General features: G+C 40.3%; 1 protein-coding gene across 4 annotated transcripts in view; it reads right to left on the bottom strand.

The window, feature by feature from the left end:
- Positions 1 to 22,901, bottom strand: part of LOC124039944 (nebulin-related anchoring protein) — a 107,449-nt gene that overhangs the window by 31,767 nt on the left and 52,781 nt on the right. For all 4 annotated transcript variants that reach the window (XM_046356525.1, XM_046356526.1, XM_046356527.1 and 1 more), the window contains 9 exons: positions 21,282 to 21,380; positions 17,020 to 17,124; positions 16,698 to 16,805; positions 14,749 to 14,862; positions 14,144 to 14,341; positions 13,525 to 13,629; positions 5,702 to 5,800; positions 5,496 to 5,600; positions 1,604 to 1,711 (listed from right to left, as the gene is read on the bottom strand). In XM_046356525.1, the coding sequence (XP_046212481.1) occupies positions 1,604 to 1,711; positions 5,496 to 5,600; positions 5,702 to 5,800; positions 13,525 to 13,629; positions 14,144 to 14,341; positions 14,749 to 14,862; positions 16,698 to 16,805; positions 17,020 to 17,124; positions 21,282 to 21,380 (1,041 nt within the window). The remainder of the gene's footprint in view (positions 1 to 1,603; positions 1,712 to 5,495; positions 5,601 to 5,701; positions 5,801 to 13,524; positions 13,630 to 14,143; positions 14,342 to 14,748; positions 14,863 to 16,697; positions 16,806 to 17,019; positions 17,125 to 21,281; positions 21,381 to 22,901) is intronic.

Here is a 22,901-nt window from a genome sequence, read left to right as displayed (position 1 = left end):
AAACTCCCTCACGACGCCAGGACAGCGGAGTCAATCACCACCTTCCGGAGACACCTGAAACCCCACCTCTTTAAGGAATACCTAGGATAGGATAAAGTAATCCTTCTCACCCCCCCCCCTTTAAGATTTAGATGCACTATTGTAAAGTGGCTGTTCCACTGGATGTCATAAGGTGAATGCACCAATTTGTAAGTCGCTCTGGATAAGAGCGTCTGCTAAATGACTTAAATGTAAATGTAAATGTTGCATACCCCATTCAAATGCACTTAAATCTTATGTCTTGCCCATTCACCCTCTGAATGGCACACATACACAATCCATGTCTCTATTGTCTCAAAGCTTAAAAAGCTTCTTTAACCCGTCTCCTCCACTTCAACTACACTGATTGAAGAGGATTTAATAAGTGACATCAATAAGGGATCGTAGCTTTCACCTGGTCAGTCTATGTCATGGGAAGAGCAGGTGTTCTTAATGTTTTGTATACTCAGTGTATCTTGCATGCAAATAGGTACTCCTGTAGTGGCTAAGGTTTCCAGCTAAGGTTCCTTTTATTTTGTGTCTTGTCCTTTCATTTACTGTTTTTGTTGGACAATTTTGTGCGGTTTCTGAGTTTCCTTTTTGCCATCATTATCATCCTGGAATCTGTTCAAATAACCTGGAAATAATCAATGCGTTCATTACTCAAACCTTGGAACAACTGTACCTGGGAATAATTACAATCAATAAATCTCAAGTTGTTTTATTGGAAGATTTGCATTAATTGGAAATGAGTTGGAACCCTACATCTATTTTGGTGTCTATTATACAACTGGTGGGTCTAATCCTGAATGCTGATTTGGTTAAAACTGCCTTCCAGCCGGTGTCTATTCCACAAGTTACCACTGGCTAAAGCTATGATGTTAATATGCCTATTTACTCTGTTCCATCTGACTGCGCAATCCACTAACTCATCAGCCCAGCCAGGCAATTTATAAAATTGATCTCCACTAAGAAAAGCAGCTAGACATTCTCATATTTCTTTTAGACAGTTTTCAACAGCTGAGATTTGGAACCACATTCTACCGTTGTTATGGCTTCTGTTCTAATGTTCTAATTCGCCATGTCTATTAGACACCAAAATACAGGTAAGGGTTACAACTCATCTTCCAATAAAACAACTGTACATTTCTCGATTGCAATTATTAACATATTTATTACTCACTAAGTTCAGTTATGAACTCAGTTTCAAATGTTGAGTAATGAAGGCATTGATTGTTTCCAGGTTATTTGAACAAATCCAAGATAATAATGATGATAAAACGCAAACTCAAAAAGATACAAAATGATCCAACAAAAACAGCCAAAGGATAAGGAGAGATATGAAATGAAAAACATGGAAATGGTGCCATATTGCCATATATAAACTGGTTCTAGGTGTTAGTAACAGGAATGGCCAGCAGGTGGTACAATAACCTGAATAAAATGGGTTCAAAACATATTTATTTCTCCAGGTAATATTCTTTATATTTCTTACACAATTCTAGCACATTTTCTAATATTTAAAAATGGCTATTACAACTACTGTACTTTCAAAGAGTGCATTCATAAACGGAGTATTACTCACGTCGCTGGCTAAATCCATCGAGGTTTTGGCAGCCTGGAAGGGGATGTCCTGCATGGTCAGTTTGTAGCCCTGAGCCCTTAGAGTGTGCCATGACTCCCTGTACTTGGTCTGAAGAGGAAAACAAACCATCAGTAAGTCCAGGCCCTGGTTTGCCAGAGCCTTCATAAGCCTTAACGTAGACTGGATCAGTTATTCATATCATTTATCATCTAATGTTACAATTGTTCATTGGAGATCCCATCATAAGGTGCGTCATTACACCTGGGCGGTTTGTCAAAATCAACTTACTATCTAGACTCCCTTTCTGATGGTATCTACATTTTGGAAAACGATTACATCTCGCTGCCCAAATCATGTCAGTTTCTGGCCCCATCGCTGGCCCCTGGGCCCATCAAAATAGAAATATGTGATGCTTTTTACTCTCAATATTTGAGAATGTAAGCTCTACCTTATGTTTCTATGCAGATTGTAGACAGTGTGGAGCTCAACAGACACTAGGGATCCCTTGTTTTCCTTTAATCAGTTTACAGACAAGGACGTGCTTGATTCTTTGCTTACTATAGATGTTAAGTGCAGTAAATAGTAGTAAATAACTAAGCTACACTTTTATGCTGATGACACGGCTGTACATTTCTGCCTCCTCTCTGAACCAGGCTATAGCTGATCTGCAGATGGCTTTTAATGTCATACAAAAAACTCTTGACCTTAAACTGGTACTGCATGCAGATAAAAAAAGTAGGCCTATATAATATTCTCTAGAGCACAACTTTGACTATACAGACTTACATATTTGCACGTTAAATGGAACACAAATTGCGCAAGTCCCCTAATGTAAATACCTTGGAATTTGGAGTGATGACAAGTTGTAATGTAAAACACATTTAAAAAACATATGAGCTAACAAAGAAACTGATAATTAACCTGGGCTTCTTCTACATAAATATACTGTGCCTTGATAGCAGGAAAAAAAGTATTGAGTCAACTTTCCCATCAGACCTTGACTATGGCAACATTATCTATATGAACCCAGCTGCCACTACTTTAAAAACCACTGGATGTTGTTTATCATAGTGCACTCTGCTACGAGTGACCAATTTTGCACACATCACTGTGATCAATTTGTAAGTCGCTCTGGATAAGAGCGTCTGCTAAATGACTTAAATGTAAATGTAAATCTGTATCAGAATGTGGGCTGGCCATCACTGGCAACACAGAGAACGCAACATTGCCTTCTATTCACTTACAAAGCTTTCATGCAGAAACAACCATTTTACCTTACATCGCTCCTCCTACAGAAGTATGAAATACCTTACTTGCTCACAGTAATGGCTAACTCTTGAAATTCCTTTTTATTTACATGAACTAGTGCCTTTCAATCATTTTAGGGTTCTGGTAAAGACTAATGTACGTGTCTTTAATCATTATATTTGTATTTTGGGATTTCTCATGATCCCGCATTTAATGTTGTAATTGTATCACTAATTACATTGTATTTCTGGCAGCATTTTTTTGTGAAGCAGGGCTCCCTTGCAAAAGAGACGTGGTCTCAACGGGACTTCCTTGTGTAAATAAAGGTTCAATACAAAGATACAATTGCTGCAAAACCTTTTTAACAAACACTCTAGCTAAGACTTAGGCCAACTAATTTAGCATATCTGATTCAGATAGTTAAGGTCTTGTTGACAGGCAGCTAATTAGCAGAATCAGTTGTGTTAAATTAGGGTTGGACTGAAAACCCACAGGACGGTAGATCTCCAGGAAGAGGGTTGGGCAGCCCTGACCTACATGTTTCAAGCAGACCACCATAATCCCTGTGCCCAAGAATGCCAAGGTAACGTGTCTAAATGACTACTGCCCTGTAGCACTCACAGCTGTAGCCTTTAAATGCCTTGAAAGGCTTGAAAGGCTGGTCATCAACACCAACTATAGCTCAGTGTCCAACACCATAGTGCCCTCCAAGCTCATCACTAAGCTCAGGATCCTGGAACTGAACAACTCCCTCTGCAACTGTATCCTGGACTTCCTGATGGGCTGCCCCCAGGTGGAGAGGGTAGACAACAACAGATCCGCTATGCTGACCCTCAACACTTGGACCCCTCAAGGGTGTGTGTTCACACATGACTACATGGCCGCGCATGACTACAACACCATCATTAAGTTTGTTGACAACACGATGGTGGTTGGCCTGATGAGACAGCCTATAGGGAGGTCAGTGACCTGGCAGTGTGGTGCCAGGACAACAAACTCTACTCTAAACGTCAGCAAGACAAAAGGAGCTGATCGTGGAAAAGGAGTGCCGAGCACGCCCCCATCCACATAGATGAGGCTGTAGTGGAGCGGGTTGAGAGCTTCCGCTTGCAAAGGAATTATCATGGTCCACACACACCAACACAGTCATGAAAAAGGCACGACAATGTCTCTTCCCCCTCAGGAGGCTGAAAATATTCGACAGATCCTTAAAAGGTTCTACAAATGCACCATTGAGAGCATCTCGTCTGGCTGCATCACCACTTGGTATGGCAACTGCTTGGCATCCAACCGCAAAGAACTACAGCGGGTAGTGCTGTGTAGCTCAGTTTTTCGAGCATGGCACTTGCAGCACCAGGGTTGTGTTCGATTCCTGAGGGGGACCTGTACGAAAAAAAGTATTTAAATGTATGCACTGCTTACTGTAAGTCGCTCTACATAAGCGCGGCTGCTAAATGACTAAAATGTAGTGTGTAAGGCCCAGTACATCACTGGGGCTGAGCTCCCTGCCATCCAGGACCTCTAGACCAGGCTTTACAAGTTGTCAAAGACAAAGACAGCCCCCTAAGTCATAGGCTGATATCTGTGCTACTGCGTACCAAGCACTACAGATACCAAGTCTGTAACCAACAGGACTCTAAACAGCTTCTAACCCCAAGCCATAAGACTGCTAAATAGTTAGTAGTGCAACTATTTAACTCAGACTGCATCACATATGCTGCTGCTACTGTTTATCATCAATCCTGTTGCCTAGTCATTTTATCCCTAACTTCTGTTTAAGTACATATCTACCTCAATTACCTGGTACCCCTCCACATTGATTCAGTACTGGTACCCCAAGTACAGTGCATTCGGAAAGTATTCAGACCCCTTGACTTTTTCCACATTTTGTTACCTTACAGCCTTATTCTAAAATGTATTACATTTTTTTGATGCAATCTTGCTCTTGTTTACTGCATGTAGGCCTAAAATACCACAGACCAAAGAACTGGCGGGGAGTTTGAAAGGAAAGAGAGCACAAGAGTGCGATCACATTGAATGGTGATGATAAATTGATAGACTAACTATACTCATAATCTGTGCTCTGAGGAAGAAACAATGATATAATGTAACAACATCGCCCGAAAACGGCCACATTTTAGTTGAGATGTTAATTCTCCAATGGCATTGATCCTCTTAAAAAATATATCATCCAGATTGAAATATTTAAGGGCATGTCCAATGGTCCGCTCTGCCGTTGCTCTCTTGATGCACTGATGATGCACTGATGTTGCCCACTGTATGTTGTCAGGCTGGCCTGATTGCATTTACACTGAGCTGAGATCGGAACACAAAGTGAGCTCGTCCACCTCCGGAGGTCCTCAGGCAAATCTGCTTACATGCCAAACATTATGTGCATCGTTTGCATTTAGACCTGGCATTAACATGCGTTTCTTGTTATGCAAATTATTTTAATGCAAGGTGCAAATTGGGTCTTCTTCCGGTAAGTGGTCAGGCTGCGTGTTTTAATCATCTACACCGGATTAAAAATGTGGGCACAATCAGAACATGGACAAGATCAGGACAAAAGTACACGTTGTGACCACGTATAAACAAGGGCTAATACAATGAATTGTATCTCGGACTTAGGCTAAGACAGAAATACCTCGCTGAAGTTAGCCGCGTTGATCTTAGCCTGTGTTATCTCTGGTCTCTCCAATGTCATTGTGTAGTTATGCCTGTCATTCTCCCCTTTCATCTTGTACAGGCGCTGATGAGAAGAAAATGTTACAAAAATTGATATTTTGAATGTCTGTTCAGGACTATGTGAAGAGATGTCACCTCGGTGTAACGATAAGTGGCACATCTCACCTCGTTGGTAAGCTTATTACAGAGTTTGGCATGGACAATGTCTGGTGAGTCTGCGACAGATGTGTGCTTGAAGGAGTAGGGCTGCTGACGGTAGTTTTTCTGTTGGAGAGGAAAGAATGAAGAGGTTAACATTTTCATACCAGTATATTAGGTAGCGCTATATAATAACACCTTGCAATAAAGCATGTATAATGGATAGGTAAATAGTTTATTCATGTTTTGTGTGACTAATGTAATGTCTCACAAAAATATGGACCTTCTAGCAGTACCTGATGCTCGTTACGGTCTTAAAATAGCCTAGAACATATCAATGATAAAGGAATGAGCACACAACACAGCATGTATAGCCTTTTGCACTCGTAAAAGGTTGAAAATGACAGATTTGGGCACTGATTAGCACCTAAATTGGAATGCAGTGCCTGGCCAGTAACATGCTATAAATGATGTCAGGGCTCTGGCTCTGCACTTCACTTCACTTCACTTTGTTGTATGGGTTCTGACTGACAGCCGTTCTGAACATGAGCACCGCACACACCAAGAAGTTTCCCTCCTGCGAATTGGGCAACTTTTGCACAGTTTTTGTTGTCTGAGTGAGGGAAATGCTGTAAGAGTACTCAATATACTTTGAAAGATGAGACATTGATGATTATAATAAATACCGCTAACTATAATCATCATGTGCGCTCAGAGGAATCGAGCTAGAAATGCAAATGGTAGAGATGTTGCTGTTTATATTCAGAACCACATTCCTGTAAAGATTAAATACTGTTGAAGTAATATGGCTACAGGTTAATCTGCCTCACCTAAAGCCCATTCTGGTGGGAAGCTGCAATAAACCACCAAGTGCTAACAGTCAGTGTCTGGATAACATGTGTGAAATGCTTGATAATGTATGTGGTATAAACAGAGGTATATTTTCTGGATGATATAGATATTAACTGTCTTTCATCGAGCAGGAAAAAACTTCAAACTGCAACCAGTACCTGTAACCTGGATCAGGTTGTCAGTCAACCTACCAGGGTATTTACAAACAGTACAGGAATGAAATCATCAACATGTATTGATCACATCTTCACTAATGCTGCAGAAATCATCTTGAAAGCAGTGTCCAGATCCATAGGTTGTAGTGATCACAGTATAGTAGCAAAATCTAGGAAAACCAAAGTTCCAAAGGCTGGGCCTAATATAGTGTATAAGAGGTCATACAATACGTTTTGTAGTGATTCATATGTTGAGGATGTAAATAATATTTGCTGGTCTGTGGTGTGTAATGAGGAGCAACCAGACGCTGCATTTGACACATTTATGAAATTGCGTATTCTAGTTACTAATAAGTACGCAACCACTAAGAAAATGACTAAAAACGGTTAAATCCCCTTGGGTTTATGAGGAATTGAAAAATGGTATGGTTGAGAGGGATGAGGCAAAAGGAATGGCAAATAAGTCTGGCTGCACAACTGATTGACAAATGTATAGCAAATTGATAAATCATGTGACTAAACTGAATAAAAAGAAGAAACTACACTATGAAACAAAGATAAATGAAGTAAAGAATTCTAGTAAAAAGCTTTAGAGCACCTTAAATTACATTTTGGGGGGAAAGGAAAACAGCTCAAGCATTCATTGAATCAGATGGCTCATTCATCCCAAAACCAACTGATTTGGCCAACTACTTTAATTATTTTTTCATTGGCAAGATTAGCAAACTTAGGCATGACCTGCCAGCAACAAACACTGACACTACACATCCAAGTATATCTGACCACATTATGGAAGGCAAGCATTGTAAATTTAAATTCCGTAAATTTAGTATGAAAGACATGAACAAATTATTGTTGTCTATCAAAAATCACAAGCCACCGGGGTCTGACAGCATGGATGGAACATTACTCAGGATAATAGCGGATGATATTGCCACTCCTATTTTTCACATCTTCAATTTAAGCCTACTAGAGAGTGTGTACCATCAGGTCTGTTGGGAAGCTAGTCATTCCGCTACCTAAGAATAATAAAGCAACCTTTACCGGCTCAAATGCCTGAACAATCAGCCTGTTACCAACCCCTTATTAAACTTATGGAAAAAAATTGTGTTTGACCAGATACAATGCTATTTTACAGTAAACAATTTGACAAACATTCAGCATGCTTATAGGGAAGGACACTCAACAAGCTTAGCACTTACACAAATGAAGAGAAATTGATTAATTAAATGTGGGGGCTGTCTTGTTAGATGTCGGTTCGGCTTTTGACGTTATTGATCACAGTCTGCTGCAGGAAAAACGTGTGTTTTATGGCTTTACACCCCATGCTATATTGTGTTCTAACAGAACACAGCGTGTGTTATTTAATGGAAGCCTCTCCTTCATAATCCAGGTAGAATCAGTAATTACCCAGGGCAGCTGTCTAGGCCCCTTACTTTTTCAATCTTTACTAATGACATTCAGTAATGCCAGTGTGTCTATGTACGCAGATGACTCAACACTATAGATGTCAGCTACTACAGCGACTGAAATGACTGCAACACTTAAAGAGCTGCAACTCATTTCAGAGTGGGTGACAAGGAATAAATTAGTCCTAAATATTTCTAAAACTAAAAGCATTGTATTTGGGACAAATCATTCACTAAACCCTAAAACATCAACTAAATCTTATAATAAATAATGTGGACATTGAGCAAATTGAGGTGACTAAACTGCTTGGAGTAACCCTGGATTGTAAACTGTCATGGTCAAAACATACAGTGCCTTGCGAAAGTATTCGGCCCTCTTGAACTTTGCAACCTTTTGCCACATTTCAGGCTTCAAACAAAGATATAAAACTGTATTTTTTTTGTGAAGAATCAACAACAAGTGGGACACAATCATGAAGTGGAACAACATTTATTGGATATTTCAAACTTTTTTAACAAATCAAAAACTGAAAAATTGGGCGTGCAAAATTATTCAGCCCCTTTACTTTCAGTGCAGCAAACTCTCTCCAGAAGTTCAGTGAGGATCTCTGAATGATCCAATGTTGACCTAAATGACTAATGATGATAAATATAATCCACCTGTGTGTAATCAAGTCTCCGTATAAATGCACCTGCACTGTGATAGTCTCAGAGGTCCGTTAAAAGCGCAGAGAGCATCATGAAGATCAAGGAACACACCAGGCAGGTCCGAGATACTGTTGTGAAGAAGTTTAAAGTCGGATTTGGATACAAAAAGATTTCCCAAGCTTTAAACATCCCAAGGAGCACTGTGCAAGCGATAATATTGAAATTGAAGGAGCACTGCAAATCTACCAAGACCTGGCCGTTCCTCTAAACTTTCAGCTCATACAAGGAGAAGACTGTTCAGAGATGCAGCCAAGAGGCCCATGATCACTCTGGATGAACTGCAGAGATTTACAGCTGAGGTGGGACACTCTGTCCATAGGACAACAATCAGTCGTATATTGCACAAATCTGGCCTTTATGGAAGAGTGGCAAGAAGAAAGCCATTTCTTAAAGATATCCATAAAAAGTGTCGTTTAAAGTTTGCCACAAGCCACCTGGGAGACACACCAAACATGTGGAAGAAGGTGCTCTGGTCAGATGAAACCAAAATTGAACTTTTTGGCAACAATGCAAAATGTTATGTTTGGCGTAAAAGCAACACAGCTCATCACCCTGAACACACCATCCCCACTGTCAAACATGGTGGTGGCAGCATCATGGTTTGGGCCTGCTTTTCTTCAGCAGGGACAGGGAAGATGGTTAAAATTGATGGGAAGATGGATGGAGCCAAATACAGGACCATTCTGGAAGAAAACCTGATGGAGTCTGCAAAAGACCTGAGACTGGGACGGAGATTTGACTTCCACAAGACAATGATCCAAAACATAAAACAAAATCTACAATGGAATGGTTCAGAAATAAACATATCCAGGTGTTAGAATGGCCAAGACAAAGTCCAGACCTGAATCCAATCGAGAATCTGTGGAAAGAACTGAAAACTGCTGTTCACAAATGCTCTCCATCCAACCTCACTGAGCTCGAGCTGTTTTGCAAGGAGGAATGGGAAAACATTTCAGTCTCTCGATGTGCAAAACTGATAGAAACATACCCCAAGCGACTTACAGCTGTAATCGCAGCAAAAGGTGGCGCTACAAAGTATTAACTTAAGGGGGCTCAATAATTTTGCACGCCCAATTTTTCAGTTTTTGATTTGTTAAAAAAGTTTGAAATATCCAATAAATGTCGTTCCACTTCATGATTGTGTCCCACTTGTTGTTGATTCTTCAAAAAAATACAGTTTTATATCTTTATGTTTGAAGCCTGAAATGTGGCAAAAGGTCGCAAAGTTCAAGGGGGCCGAATACTTTCGCAAGGCACTGTATTGATACAACAGTAGCTAAGATTGGGAGAAGTCTGTCCATAAGAAAGCTCTGCTTCTTAACCACACTATCAACAAGGCAGGTCCTACAGGCTCTAGTTTTGTCTCACCTGGTCTACTGTTCAGTTGTGTGGTCAGGTGGCACAAAAAAGGACTTAGGAAAATTGCAATTGTCTCAGCACAAGGCAGCACAAGGCAGCACGGCTGGCGCTTGGATGTACACAGAGAGCTAATATTAAAAATATGCATGTCAATCTCTCCTGGCTGAAAGTGGAGGAGATTGACTTCATCACTGCTTGTATTTATGAGAGAAGGTATTAACATGTTGAATGCACCGAGCTGTCAGTTTGAATTACTGCTGTACAGCTCAGACACCCATGCATACCCCACAAGACATGCCACAAGAGGTCTCTCCACAGTCCCTAAGTCCAGAACAGACTATGGGATGCACACAGTACTACATAGAGCCATGACTACATGGAACTCTATTCCACATCAAGTAACTGACGCAAGCAATAAAATTACATTTAAAAAACAGATAAAAATACACCTTATGGAACAGCAGGGACTGTGAAGCAACACAAACATGGGCACAGACACATGCATACACACACACTGTAACATATGTACTATACACACACGTACATATGGATTTTGTACTGTAGATATGTGGTAGTGGAGGAGTAGGGGCCTGAGGGCACACAGTGTGTTGTGGAATCTGTAAATTTGTTATGTTTTTAAAATTGTATAAACTGCCTTAATTTTGCTGGACCTCAGGAAGAGTAATGGGGATCCATAATGAATACAAATACTGCATAAAGCAAGTCAACCACCAATGAGTCCAAATTTGCACTTCACATCTCCAAAACTCATGTCATATACCGTGGCAACGTTTATGATCACGATGTTTGATGTACAGTCACAAGATGACATGGCGTCATACCCTGGATTGTTCTGAACAGAATGAGCCTGTTTGTCTATTGTGAATAAATGTTGCCGCAGGACACGCACCTGAATGCACTCATGACTCCTTTGTATGTGCACCAAAATTACAATCTGTTTCTCTGAATTGCCTTGTCAAAGCCTAACACTGTAGGATTGTATTTTTTCATTTTGCTAGTCATATTGGCTATAGAACAAGCTTTTAAATTATGCCGACCTGACCAAGATTGCGATATATAATGGGCTGTGTTGGATTGCGTAAACAACAACAGTAATTGTGTGATGGTGGAGATCCAGTGTTGTGTTCCGAAACCAAACAACTACACGTGTGCTCTAGTTCCTAAACGGCACTAGGAGAGATTTTTTTTTAAATAATTGAAAAGCACCTTACAGTTCAAGACTCTTCTTACAGTCATAGAAGTGCATTGAAATTACTTAGGAACCCGCACACTTCAGAGAGGTTTGCGGCCACTGGAAGACAAGTTACTCACTCAAACAATTGTAAATGTTTTGTCATACGTTGCACCTGCCCCACATTTTCAAATAATATTCTTATCATGTTACTAAATATATCCAGAGTATTCAGATTTAATTATCAACAAATGCAGTGAAAGTACAGTAAATATAAAATCACCTGACACGATTCAACTTTGGTCTAATCATTTCCCTATCATCTCCAAAGGGTTTGCTTTCAATTGCTACCATGCTTTTGCACGTGGTGTTCATATTTCTTCTGTAGGAAACATTTCAATTTAGCCCTATCCATATACAGTACAATCGAAAAGTTCAGGCCCCTTGACTTTTTTCAAGTTACAGCCTTATTCTAAAATATATATATATTTAATTCTCTCATCAATCTTAACACAATACCCCATAATGGAAAAGCAAAAACAGGTTTATAGAAATTGTAAATTTATAACAAAAAAAATGAAATATAACATTTACATAAGTATTCAGACGCTTTACGCAGTACTTTTTTGAAGCACCTGTTGCAGAGATTACAGCCTCAAGTCTTCTTGGGTATGATGTTACAAGCTTGGCACGCCTGTATTGGGAAGTGTCGTTGCACAGCTATTTTCAGGTCTCTCCAGAGACGTTGAAGTGAGATCAAATTCGGGCTCTATCGGGGCCACTCGAGGACTTTCAGAGACTTGTTCCTAAGAAACTCACCCTGCCGCAGAAGCCACCAAGTTTATGGCTAAAATGTCCTGGTACTGGGTAAAGTCCATGATGCCGTTGACCTTAAAGCCCCAGGACCAGTCGATAATAACCCCATAACATCAAGTATCCACAGTAGAGATGGGGTTCTTTTCTGCTCATGCATTTTCATTTCAACACCAAAACCACCACTGGTGTACATGGCCAAAGAGCTCTATTTTCATGTCATCCAACAAATGTAAACACCTGGAGTTTGCTACACGGCAGATTGGAACCGATGCCTTGGTCAGATGACATGAAAATAGAGCTCTTTGGCTACACACACTAGTGGTGGATTTGGCATTGAAATGAGAACGCGTAAGCAGAAAATAACCCCACACCTCCTGTAAAATATGGTGGTGGATCTTTGATGTTATGGTGCTATTTTGCTTCCAATGGTCCTGGGGCCATTGTTAAGGTCAACAGCATCATGAACTTGGCTACTTGGCGAATACATTGGGAAAGATAACATAAACAGCCTTCATTGAGGAGAGGTGAGGCTATGCTTGGTTATTAATCAAATGTAACGAATTGGGGGAAAAAAAGTTTCTAAATACAAGGTTCAGCAGCACAAAAATAACATATCAGGTTCCATGAGCATATGGCCACTGTTCATCATGGCTGGATAGGCTGCGTTTCCACTCTAAAAATCCATGCCATTACCAACTGTGTTACCTCTAGGATGTGCTTTTTGTGATTCTTAATTCTCCTCATTTGCTCTGTATGAAACTATCACTTGTTTTTAAGGACACACCTCAAATATTGCTACCCCTCTCCCTCAGCGAAAGTGAGCTGATGTTAGACAGGTAAATTGCTGAACATGGTGCAAGGGGTGGGAAATTCCAGAGTGCCAGTTGTTACATGCCAAAATTGCCAACTAACATGCATTTGACAGGAGCACTGCCTTAGCGCCAGCCGAAAAAGTCCAGAGACTGTGATGTTGAAACAATTTAACATATAATAATATACCCCATTTAGCAGACACTTTTATCCAAATCAACTTTCAGTCATGTGTGCACTGCATACATTTCAACATTCTATTTCTATGGTTAACATACTATACTTAATAAGTCCAATGGTATCTTTATTGACCACAAAGAGTCAGGACCTCAGTTTAGCCTCTCATTTGAAAGACGGTCGGAGGGCTAGAGCAGTTGCCTGCATGGTACTGACAATGCACCTTTTAAAGGCAAGATCGCACTCATGGTAAGCGCTGCGGAGTCAAGTACAATGCGCTTGTCGATTACTCTGCTTTGATTTAATTCTGGCCCAAGTCTCCCCTGGGTGGCAGCTAAGGACAGAGTTATAGAAGAGTGGAGTTTGACTCACCTCACTAATAAGGTCTGTGGCCCTTTTGAAGCCCTCCATCTGGAGGGCCCCGGTGCTGATCCAGGCTACACCACGCAGGTAGTTCAGGTCAGAGCGGTACACTTTCTGAGGGCCACATACACACACACGCAAACAAAATGATTTGTTCAATATGCAAAGTAGCACACTGCTATCTAACAAGCACAATACACAAAAGTGTTTTCAATGTGCTTTTAAATGTTCTTTGAAAGTGTAGGGAATAACGCTCCTCTATCCAGAGACATTCAATGACCAGTCTAGAAACAGAACCCCTCTTATAACATCTAAACACTACGAGAGAAGGTTCCCTGAACAAAGCTTGGGCTTTTATTTGACTGTCTTATTGTTCTAGAAACATTCTGACAACAGCAACGTTTTTTACATTTTAATTCTATATCAATATATGAATAACTGAGCAAATGGCAGCTACAGCGGGAAAAAGTTACTGGTTAGCTGGGTGTATTCATTGGTGCACACTGTAGAAAACCATAGGATAACGTTTTTCAATGAAAACAAGAGTTTCTTATTGGAAAAATGTAGGTCACTCCCAGTTTCAACCATTTGGTTCCTAGTGAATAGACCCCTGGTGAGGGGTTGTTACCTCGCTCTGTAGTTGGTAGGCTCTCTTAGCGGCCTGCACCTTCATGTCATCGGGTTGAGTAGTGTACTGGTGGAGTGTAAGCCGGTAGTCCTGCTCACTGGCCAGGGTCTGGGCCTTTTTAGCATGGGCCATCTCCAACATGTCCATAGAAAGGTGGTACTGAGAGCGCTTATTCACAGAGTCCTGCTTATACTTGATCTGCAAAATTAGAGAGAGACAGAGAATACAATGCAATTACACCGAGTCCTCTAACAGTGCATGTCCCCATACATCACTTACACTACACCATTTCAATACACTCAACATTTAACGTTTTGCAGTCTTTTTCAATCCATTGGTGGTTGAGCATCAGGGTGTGCACATTTTTTCTCTAACAGAAACACACCTGATTCAATTAATCAAATGATCGAAAATAGTTTAATCAGATGGATTGTTGGTGGACTAGAACACACCCCTGGGGGTTTCCACCAGGAATTGTTTGAGAAACACTGCCTTACTGTATGAAGTGTATTCATCTACACTCCAATCACACCCTTTCATACTACACCCTATACACCCATATTACTCTGATACAAACCCATTGCTCATGTTGAGCTGGTACTCACGTCACTCTGCAGTTTGCTGGCATTCACAGAGTGAGACATGTTCATGTCGTTCTCCAGTCCCTTCAGTCCAATCATATGCCCCTTGGTCTTTTCAAACTGCTCCTTGTACTTGTGCTATAACAAATGTTTCATTTACGTACAATATGTTTTAAGTACTGCATGTTCAGATGTTTCACAGAGAGGATCACTTTGGAAATATACATTTAAATAATGCTTTTAAATTATATAGTCTGGAATCAAATTTCACCCAAAATAGAATATACATGTACAGCACATTCAGAAAGTATTCAGACCCATTTTGTTACGTTTCTGTCACCCTGATCTGTTTCACCTGTCTTCGTGATTGTCTCTACCACCTCCAGGTGTCGTCCATCTTCCACATTATCCCCTGTGTATTTAGAACAGTGTTCTCTGTTTGTCTGTTGCCAGTTCGTCTTGTCTTTTCAAGTCAACCAGTGTTTTGTGTTTCAGCTCCTGCTTTTCCAGTCTCTCTTTTCTCGCCCTCCTGGTTTTGACCCTTGCCTGTCCCGACTCCGAGCCCACCTGCCTGACCACTCTGCCTGTCCGTGCCCTTGACCCTGCCTGCCACCCGGTACCGCTGCCCCACCTCTGGTTAAATGAATCCTGCTTGACCTGTCTATTACCTGCTCCTGTCGGAATATTAAACTATTGTTCGAAGTAGTCTGCATCAGGGTTCATCAGGTACCTTCATACCTGACAGTTTCAGCCTTATTCTAAAATGGATTACATTGTTAACTCATCAATCTACATACAATACCCAATTATGACAAAGCAAAAACAGGTTTGGATTTTTTTGCAAATGTATTAAAAATAAAAAACTGAAATATCGCATTTGTATAAGTATTAAGACCCTTTACTCAGTACTTTGTTGAAGCATCTTTGGCAGCGATTACAGACTCAAGTCTTCTTGTGTATGATGCTACAAGCTTGGCACACCTGTATTTGGGGAGTTTCCCCATTCTTCTCTGCAGATCCTCTCAAGCTCGTTCAGGTTGGATGGGGAGCGTTGCTGCACAGCTATTTTCAGGTCTCTCCAGAGACGCTCGATTGGATTTAAGTTTGGGCTCTGGCTGGTCCACTAAAGGAAATTCAGAGACTCTTCCTGAAGCCACTCCTTGGCTGTGTGCTTAGGGTCGTTGTCCTGTTGGAAGGTGAACCTTCGCCCCAGTCTGAGGTCATAACCACTCTACCATAAAGGCCTGATTTGGTGTAGTGCTGCAGAGATGGTTGTCCTGCTGGAAGGTTCTCCCATCTCCACAGAGGAACTCTGTCAGAGTGATCATCGGGTTCTTGGTCACCTCTCTGACCAAGGACCTTCTCCCCCGATTGCTCAGTTTTGCCAGTTGGCCAGCTCTAGAAAGAGTCTTGGTGGTTCCAAACTTCTTCCATTTAAGAACAATGGAGGCCACTGTGTTCTTGGGGACCTTCAATGCTGCAGAGGTTTTTTGGTATGCTTCCCCAAATCTGTGCCTCGACACAATCCTGTCTCGGAACTCTACAGACAATTAATTTGATCTTGTTTTTTTCTCTAACATGCACTATCAACTGTTGGAACTTTATAGACAGGTGTGTGTGCCTTTTCAAATCATGTCCAGTCAATTGAATTTACCTCAGGTGGACTCCAATCAAGTTGAAGTCTCATGGCAAAAGCTTCATTTTGAGGCTCATAGCAAAAGGTCTGGATACTTATGTAAATAAGTAACCTGTTTTCACTTTGTCGATATGGGGTATTGTGTGTAGATTGATGAGAGAAAACATGTATTTCATCAATTTTAGAATAAGTCTGTAAAGTAACAAAATGTGGAAAAAGTGAACTTTCCGAATACACTCTAAAATATATTCAGCCTTAATTCATGAAAACATGTGTTGACAGTTTATGGTCTTTCTTTATATGCAACATTATATATATGACGTAAAATCAAACTCACATCACTAAGTATGTTCCCAGACGCTTTGGCTGACTGGAAGGGAATGGCATCCAAACGGAGCTTGTAGCCACCATCTCTGATTTTAGTCCACGACTCCTTATAGCGGGTCTGCCAAGACAAAAAAAAAATCAGAGTCCGTAAACTACCGAAACAAATGTATCCAACGATAGGTATTCAGAAAAAATAACTATCCACATTTGCTTGATTTATCTGCAAAACCAAGTGAGAGAACGGGTAAATTAATGGATCAATGGATGGATGAATAGGCAGCACTCTTCGTTATTCACCTTTGCAGGAGTGTGTGTATGTCTAGGGTACTGACCTCACTGATGTTCATGGCATTGAGCTTGGCCTGCACGTGTTCAGGCAGATCTCCGGAGAGTGTGTAGTTGTGCTTCATATGTTCCCCCTTTTCCCTGTACAGCCTCTGAAAAACACAGGTCAACCTTGTTGTGGTCACAAAACTATTGTACAGTCCTACAACGAATGAAGCATTTTCTTGTCTGTAAGAAATTACATGTTCAGGGCTATAATTCTTTGTTGTTGCTATTTTCACCGCGGGTAGCGCAAAACGGCTGGGTTTTGATACAATGTATTTATTTTAAATGTGATGAGGGCTTGACAATTCACTGGCCAATCAACGTTTTTCATTGCTTAATTCTGCATGCGGTTCTCTCAAGTTTTGTATGCTATTGAAAATCTTTGAGTTACCATCAACTACAATTCGGCTGGAGGGCACGGACTATTATTGTCCTAATAAATTGTGGATTGATACCGTTTAAATAGGATACAGTAACTAATAATAGCAACAGTAGAATGCATCCTGTTTTGAAAAATAAGTTTGCAGTCCAAATAGTTCGAGATGACTTCAACAAAATCAAAAATAATACAAAGGGAATGTACTGTTTTGTTGTTCTCAAACGTGGTCTTTCAATAAAGCTTTGGTGATTAAGAATAATTTCAAGGCAGTCTCACAAGGAGCAAAATCCTTTAGAAGAATGTTTTAAAATTGGGGGAAAATAATTAGTTTTTTATGTTTCTAATTATAGATACAAGTTTCACCAGCCCATCTGTTGTTCCATGAGCATAAGAGCATTGTGCGTCCCGGCTGGATAGGCTGCACTTCCGCTCTCAAAACCAATGCCATTACTAACCGTGTTACTGCTAAGACCTGCTATTGGTTAGTGTTAAATGTCCCCACTTGCGCTGCTTTAAATTGGCACTTTGGCGCACATTTTTGAGGACCGTTCAGATATTGCCACCCCAGTGCAAGTGAGTTGATTTTAGACAGGTAAATTGCGGAACCTGCAAGGGGTCGAACATGTCAGAGCGCCGGTATTTATATTGATTTGTACAACGGTGGGTCTAATTCTGAATGCTGGTTGTTTATTCCACACGTTATCACCGGTTAAAGCTTTGACCGACTAAATGTATGATGTTAAAATGCCTATTTACTCTGTTTCATCTGACTGCGCAATCCACTGTCATCAACCCAGCCAGGGAAGTTAAACTTGATCTTCACTAAATGCAGACATTATCTCACTTTTTTTTGACAAACATTACGTTTTCAACAGCGGAGATTTGTATAACCCTTTCTGTCAGTCTCTCCGACATTTGCAACATTGTTTCTATATTCCGTCTCAAATTGTCCCATAGTAGTGAACGTGTAGGCTGTCGGGACAAGAGAGACGCAGGCAACGTTCTTAAAAGGCAATCGGAATCAGCTGGTATCATTTATGCATATACAAAGAAATGTCAATTGAAAAAAATATTAAACGAAATTAAGCTATCTAGTTTGCAGTCTTCCCAACTTCAGTTTGAAGTTTGTTCGCTGTGTTGTTGGCTAGCTCCTCTGAACAACAGTGTCCTTATTTAGCAAGGAGACATGGGCAGGGCTCAATATCTTGCTTGATAAATGAAAAACACGGATGAACGGTCCCTTTTTGTCTTGGTTGAATTGCTTGATTTTAAGTTCCGTTATTTCTGTAGACAACTTGTCCTGGAGCGCTTGGTTAGTTTATCAGTTCATTGAATAGGCCATCATTAATAGCTCCTTGCAGAGCTGTGCGTTTCTCTTCAATCGTGTTATCCATTTTAAAATCCTAAATAAAAGCGTGAATTAAACGTTTGTATCTCGGAGCATCGTAGCACCATTAAGTGTAAAAACTTGACTTACCCAGTTGCGGCCCACTTTTTGGAAGCAAACCATCGATTTTGTCTACGTTATATTGGCATCGAATATGTCACCCTCCCTAGGAGAGGGGGTGACCTCAAATGTATTGTTAAAACGAGAGGCTGCCTGGATCTTTAATTTAAAGACACTTGCTACCTTCGGTCTCAACGTAGACTGATCTCTAGCCATTATTGTGATTTTGCTACTGTAAATGTTTCTAGGCTTATGTAGCCAAATTGTATCTATGATCGTACGCTATCCATTTGTTTTTTGTATGCTATTTCAATATAATAGAATTAACCAATGATCAGGCCACACCTGGCCATGATTAGACACCTTTGTTTCTTTTGACACTATATAAATGAGTCACCCCGCAGTGTTTGTCATTATACCTTGATGAAGACAGATTGTCTGTCAATACATTGGACATATACATTTGTTTGCATCTGAGCTCTTCGAACTCTCCTTTATTTTTGTAAAACCTTTACAATAAACACCTGCTGCGCCCTGCGCTTGAAACCAGCTCTCTGTCTTCCCTTGTGTTCATTACAGTAGGTTTATGTGTATGATATTGGATGTGAAAGTGTGTATGTCTGAATAAGAGTAAGGCAATAACGTGTGATGTCCAAATGAATAATAACCCAGACAATTTGCATTGTTGAGTGTGTGTGTGTTTAACATGAAATGAGCATAGCCTTAATATTCCGGATGATAATTGTAATCCATATCGTATCATCATAGATGCATCATATTGAAATGTAACATTTTCAGAGAAAAACACATCCCAGCATTTCCATTGCAATTGACATTTCACATGATCATGAAAGAGACCTTGCATTACTCTAGAGACGGCTTCACTACAGTACACATGTATTCCGTACAATATGTTAGTATTCCGTACAATATGTTATTATTCCATAACGTCCCTGTTCTGAAATCTTCCCATTGCTTGTTAAACATATCAACATGTAGACAGACTTACAAAGGATACAAACAAAAACATTACGTTTGAGAAGTTTCACAAAGTGTTCATTTGAGTGTTCGTATGTTAAAGCGTGTATGTAATTGAGTGTGTGTGCTGATAAAGTTCATAGTGTTTAAATATTTGTTCAGCTCCAATTTTTTTCCGTAACCTGACGTCCCGGTAGAATTGAGTACAGGTGTTATGGAGCAGTCCATAATGAGAAAGACACGCTTACCTCTCTCCCTCTGTTGCCTCTGTGCAGGATACAGCCTCTTGCGACGTTCGTTTATCTCCCGGGGAAATTGGTAATGGATTTGGTCCCTTTAAGCTCGCTTCCCCTGCTTTAGATCAGCACCTTTTGTTGGTCGTGTTCCAATTTTGCGTTGGTCTTGTCGCACTGAGCCACCTTGTTTGCCGTCTATATAGTTCGTGCAATCCACTTTGAAACTTCCTATCTGATCGCCCCCCCCCCCTCCCCTGGACTATTTGATGCGTCCTCAGGAATCCCCCCCAACATATTATTTTCACGCATGCTACGACGTATGTCTAGTAGCGTCTCTCTCATCATCCAGTTTTCCCTGAGTAAACAATCCATGTTGGAATCGTGTATTTTTTTTTACCTTGGCTGTGAGTGTCTTGTTTTCTCTTTGGGGCTTGAGAATGTCACTCTGGCTGAACTCTAAACTCCCCCTCAATCCTGCTTCCTCCTCACCCAACTGTTCCATTGTTGCATGGATTCCAGCAAGAACACTCGCCTCTACTTCAAAATGTAAGTAAGTCAGTGTCTTTAGATGAATCTGCCTTTCTATTTTTGTAGGGTTAGAGTTATTTTGTGAGGTAGCCGGATTCTTTCTACGAAGGAGTATGTTGTTCCTCCATAGCATAAAGCTGTTGATACTCGTCGATTTCCCTCAGGATCTCCTTAGTATCACATTTGGCTCAGAACTGCAAGCAGTTGTAACAATCTTTTAACGACGCGTCTTTTCCAGGACGACCGAAGATGTTATTGAGTTTGTTTAAAAATAAATAACAGACAGGCGAGAAATTCCAACCGTTTTCCCCATTCACTTTTCCCATTGTAAAATAATGAAATTAAGCAACCGCATCTAAGCAGAATGAGTACAATGTAAGTGATGTCATTTCAATGGATAAACAAATGCATTGCCTTAAGATGACCACTTGTTTTTTGCTGAGCTTGACCTCGTTGATTATATTCATAATGCATGATAAATAGCTTGTGGGAAGATGGGGATGCATGCTTATGGCATTGCCAACAGTAAGATTTGAGTTCGATTCCAACAAGGAAATCGCTGTAGGTTATGAATGGTGTCATTTATTTAGATTTTTTTAACCTTATTAGACGGAGTTAGTGCACATGTGTTATCGGATCCAAAGCAACCCGCCTAGTGTCCCTTTTTAGTCGCTATGTATAGACTGGTGGGCTTACGTCGAGGGCCAGTTTGTTGCTGAGTTTGGCCTGGACCATCTCGGGAGTGTCCTCCACGCTGGTGAACTTCAGATCGCTGACATGTTGACGGTACTTTTTCTGGAAAACACCACAGATAAAGCACAGTATGTGAAATGAAATAAAATCGAACTGTATTAAAAATGCATTTAAAATATAAAACACACTTTACAATTAAAACAAATAAGACGTTAAAGCAAATAAGAGGTAGGCTGGGTCCAAAATAACTCTACCCCCAGTTAATGTCAATCTATTTTAGACTGTTCTGGAGCTGAAATAGTTGTTAATTAAGGAAATTATAATAATGATCATTACTTTACATATTTAAAAATCACCCCTGCAGATATTCTCAGAAGTGAAGGATTAAGGCTCACTGCTAGCTAAAATAATGAGATGGGTCAATCATATTGCTTTCACATATCGTGTCGCGGTTGGATTTAGGTCAAGAAGGGAAAGGTGCAGAGCAATATAAAGACGTTATGATACGTAGACAGCTATACTGTAGCTGTGTTTCAATAAAACCTCACAATTCGCTCGATTTGGCTGCTGGTGGGCAAGGAGACCCCCAGCTCCCCAAAACCATTAACAACTATGTGCCGTTTTTAAGGGATAGTTAAATGTTAACTATTTGGTTTTAATACTGTATAATCACCTATTTAGCATAGTCAGAACTACACATTTCCGATTATTCAATATAAAACAATTGCACACTTAGCTCCATGAGAGTTATACAGTAAGTAACTTTTCATGATCAGTAAACATCAATGATAATTTAATTTCAGAAACGTGCAGGTACCTATCCATTTGGCATGTACTAAACAAACAACATCCTTTAGCTTTGCTTCATCAGAGATTAGTATTTTGGAACGAGGTTGACATCGGTAAATTGGACCACTGTTTTCACCGCTATAGATGGCAAGGAAATCAAATAATATTTGAATATAGTCATTTAGTTTATCCCCTGAAAGTTTGCTTTTTTACTAGCCATATTGACATGATCTGTTATTAGCTAGCTAGCCAATTTCACCTGGTTCATCAATCAATGTAGCCTATTTAATGTGTCAGCAGCAATCGTAATTAAACACTCTTAAAAACAATGTTGAAAAGGGGATCATGTTAGCTAGCTTCTCTAGGTAGGCCTACATTGGTTGGCGAAAAAAGTACATTAGGTCAACAGTACTTACCACTATGGACAAGGTTTCTGCTGGTAGCTTGCGAAGTAAACAGGCAAATGCTCGCTTCTGCTACTTGACAGGCAGAGCCCACAATAGATGCAAAAATAAACCACTCATACTTGTCAGAATTCACTTATTTTATATCACTCAAATATCCAATTAATGGTGGCCAATATTGAGCGACATTGTGAGGCTACCCTACATATCTGAAATTACATGATGAATTGATGTTTACTGATCATGAAAAGCATGCAGTTAGTTAATTGCTGTATAACTCTGATCATAGAGCTAAATGTGCACAATTGTTTTACATAGAATATTCAGAAATGTGGTCTGACCATGCTCTTCAAGAGGTGATGAGGTGATTACAACCAAATAGTTGTTTACATTTTTTTTAACATTCAATCTATCTGCAGTGAAGCCACTC

The sequence above is a fragment of the Oncorhynchus gorbuscha genome, linkage group LG07 (assembly GCF_021184085.1).
Source record: "Oncorhynchus gorbuscha isolate QuinsamMale2020 ecotype Even-year linkage group LG07, OgorEven_v1.0, whole genome shotgun sequence".
In the NCBI taxonomy this organism is placed as follows: domain Eukaryota; kingdom Metazoa; phylum Chordata; class Actinopteri; order Salmoniformes; family Salmonidae; genus Oncorhynchus; species Oncorhynchus gorbuscha.
This window is presented reverse-complemented; position numbering and strand designations above follow the sequence as displayed.